This window comes from Cyclopterus lumpus, chromosome 2 (genome assembly GCF_009769545.1).
Source record: "Cyclopterus lumpus isolate fCycLum1 chromosome 2, fCycLum1.pri, whole genome shotgun sequence".
Classification (NCBI taxonomy): Eukaryota; Metazoa; Chordata; class Actinopteri; order Perciformes; family Cyclopteridae; genus Cyclopterus; species Cyclopterus lumpus.
The window spans coordinates 7,435,821-7,439,208 of record NC_046967.1 but is presented as its reverse complement, the minus strand read 5'-3'; the positions used below and the strand labels follow the sequence as shown (position 1 = coordinate 7,439,208).

At 52.1% G+C, this 3,388-nt stretch overlaps 1 protein-coding gene across 1 annotated transcript; it reads left to right on the top strand.

Moving 5' to 3' along the window:
* On the top strand, positions 1–3,091 carry LOC117741443 (complement C1q-like protein 2). The gene is made up of 2 exons (XM_034548503.1): positions 1–842; positions 1,365–3,091. Exons 1-2 carry the CDS (start codon positions 243–245, stop codon positions 1,542–1,544), a joined length of 780 nt encoding a protein of 259 aa, XP_034404394.1. The 5' UTR covers positions 1–242; the 3' UTR covers positions 1,545–3,091.
* Positions 3,092–3,388: the final 297 nt, after the last annotated feature.

The following is a 3,388-nucleotide window of genomic DNA, read 5'->3' as shown; positions in this document are numbered from 1 at the left end:
CCCATCCAGCCAGCCAGGACGCGCTCCCCTCTCCCCGGTCACAGCCGCTGCCCAGGGGCACGAAGCCGCCACTTAGAAGAGCCGGGCCGAGGGATGCGCACTTAATCAACTTCTTCTCCATTTCTTTTCCTTCGTCCTCCGGCACAATTCCCCCCCAGAACGGCTGCGTGGGTTTCCTGTCGTCCCTTCGTCCGCGAACCGCGCGGAGGAAGTGGTCGGTCTTTCTGGTGACCGTCGTCGCGATGGTTCTGCTGGCTCTGGCCGTCGCCGTCCCGCTGCTGCTGCTCCGCACCCCAGAGACCTCCGGGCACTACTACGAGATGATGGGCACCTGTCGGATGGTTTGCGACCCGTACACCCCGAAACCGGGGGGCGCCACCGCCATGGAGGTGATCCAGAACGTGAACGGCGTCGCCCCTCAGCCACCGATGGCGCAAGGGAGCCGCGGGGAGCCGGGGCGACCGGGTAAACCCGGATCCAGGGGCCCGCCGGGAGAGCCGGGATCCCCGGGACCGAGGGGGCCACCGGGGCAGCGCGGCGACGGCAGGCTCGCCTTCCCCGCGGTGTCCGGACCCGCTGGCCCCGACAACGGCGGGACGGACGGTGCGAACTCCACCGCCAACAGCTTCAGGATCGCGTTCTACGTCGGCCTGAAGAACCCGCACGAGGGGTACGAGGTGCTGAAGTTTGACGACGTGATTACAAACTTGGGGGACCACTACGACGCGAGCACTGGGAAGTTCACCTGCCATGTGTCCGGGATCTACTTCTTCACCTACCATGTGTTGATGCGCGGAGGGGACGGGACCAGCATGTGGGCTGACCTGTGCAAAAACGGACAGGTGAGTGTAGATGATCGAGGGGGGGGGGGGTTATTTTTCCTAGATAAAGATTATAACCTCCTAATTTTGCTCTCACAACGTGCACGATGCTCGATCCCTTCTTCCTATTAACACCCTCTATATACCTGCCCTACTCTTACTATTCATAAGTGAGGATTTCATGGTAACATCGGTGATATTTCTTGTCCAACCCGAGCGTGTGTGCACACGCTGATTGTGTGTGATGTCAGATGTTTACAGCTGCAGCTGGATGAGGGGTCAGATACTATCAGATGTGTTCGCTAAAGAGTGAGGTGGGGTGGGGCGATTTAATAATTGTATTTACTACCATATATATAGTATAAAGTAGCTAAAGTGGTTTAAACCTCTAAATTACCCAGCATTCCCTTTTTAGTGTCTATTTTTAAAGCTGCATCACAGCTGGGGTTTTTGCCTCTCAGCCATAAGTGAACTTTAGTCTCTTGTCAACTAATGTAGTCTCGTCCCTCATTTGCCCCCCATCCCCTATCCCCTATCCCCCAGGTACGGGCCAGCGCCATCGCCCAGGACGCCGACCAGAACTATGACTACGCCAGCAACAGTGCGGTGCTGCACCTGGACTCTGGGGACGAGATCTACGTGAAACTGGATGGCGGCAAGGCGCACGGGGGCAACAACAACAAGTACAGCACCTTCTCCGGCTTCATCCTGTACCCCGACTAGACGCCGGTACCCGGCGCCGAGAACTGTTCACAAGTCCAAATTGTGTTTTTTTTTCCTCGTTTGAAGGCGCTTGCCGCAGCACACAAGCATATTATCTACAACCGTGTATATATATATGTATATATGTTCTTGTTCATCTAGTGAGAGACCTTTTGTGTATGTATGTGTGTGTGTGTGTGTGTGTGTGTGTGTGCGTGTGTTTGATTTTGACTCAAGTTTAACTGCTCTGCTATCACCAGAGTACGGATCCTCCTTGTGCAGACTCGCAGTAACACCTCGAACGCGCTCTGAGCTGAGAAGGCATCATTCTTAAGTTCCTTTGACATATTTCTAAAATACCTTAGGGGGGTGGGGGGGGGGGGGGAGTGTAGCCTCAGAGCTGTGTGTATTAATGGCACCTAATATTTCAGGCTCCAATGACAACAGATAGAGGGGGTTAGTCAAGAAATGAGATGTACCCTCAGATCAGCTGTTTTGAGAGTCCAGTGTTTGGACTCAAGGCCCGGTCACACCGGTATTTAACGCCATCCATGCCAACTCACCCCGTTCTTTTGCGGTAATAAAACAGACGCTGGTTTTTCAACTAGTTGTTGAACTTGGTCACACAGATTTGCAACCACAGGCCGAGAGCTGGAGAGTGGAGGGAAGGGTTAGTAGCGTCCACTTGTGTTTAACTGTTTCGCTAAAAAGACGTGTTTTGCGGATAGCTCTACGCGACGAGTGATTTAAATAAACAGCGAACTTTGATAGCAAGCTTGTCGCTGACAGTTGGTAAGCGGGCTAGCTTAAAACCAAGGCTATCCAATGAAGGCCGGGACATGGAAGGGGAGCTATGGGGCAAGACACAAGCTCAGAAGGCTACGGTGGGGGACCAGCTGGCTAGCATGTTAGCTCAGCTGGCTAGCATGTTCCCAGCTGGCAAGTATGTTAGCTGTTAGCTCAGCTGGCTAGTATTTTCCCATCTGGCAAGTATGACAGCTGTTAGCTTAGCTGGCTAGCATGTTCCCAGCTGGCAAGTATGTTAGCTGTTGGCTCAGCTGGCTAGCATGTTCCTAGCTCGAGAGCATGTTAGCCGTTAGCTCGCCAGCTGGCTAGCATGTTCCCAGCTGGAGAGCATGTTAGCTGTTCGCTCGCCAGTAGTTCCCGACGTCATCAAGCTTCTGCAACCAAATCTTTTCATGCCACTTTCTGGTGCGACCGGACCTTCGAATGGTTATTAAATTACGGACACGTGAATACCCGCCATTTTCCCGTGTTTTTTTTATTTATTTGTTATCTGCCCACAAGTAAGCGCATCATCAGCATACATGGCAAAATGGGAGCAACGACTTGACAACAACTGGATGAGCTGGACCGGTTCCAGAAGACATAATCGGCTGAAGTTGTCCGATGAGGTCAGCGTAACACATTCTAAACGCATTTTGACGAGCTGCAATGAATCTAGGCCGCCTCGATCGCCTCCGTCTCGATTGCCGCCACCACGAGCGTAAACCGTGGCGCTTCGAGTTCTGTTTGGTGTTTCGCTAAATAACCCAGTAACCACACCTGAAGGATAGCAAATTGGGATGTCTTGCATCGATACCGAATCGGTTACATTTTGTTGTCATATATATGCAAATAAATATTGTTTGACAAAAAGTTGCCTTCGTGTGGACACACTAACTGAATCCGAGTGTTTCAGGTTTGATTTAATGTCAGAGCCATGTATATATATATATATAAATATTGCTCCGCAGGCTGCCTGTCCAAATGTGTTGCATTGCATTGTAGCCCACAGTACGGGTTCCAGGTGCCTCCCTGAATGTCCTTTGATCGGCTGTAGCTTGCAGACATTTGTGGTCAGT

What these genes read in the sequence shown, in the direction of transcription:
- LOC117741443 (XM_034548503.1), top strand. Translation starts at nt 243, where the DNA reads ATGGTTCTGCTGGCTCTGGCCGTCGCCGTCCCGCTGCTGCTGCTCCGC. An exon ending in ACCTGTGCAAAAACGGACAG is followed by an intron (nt 843 to 1,364) that starts GTGAGTGTAGAT and finishes CCTATCCCCCAG; the next exon opens with GTACGGGCCAGCGCCATCGC.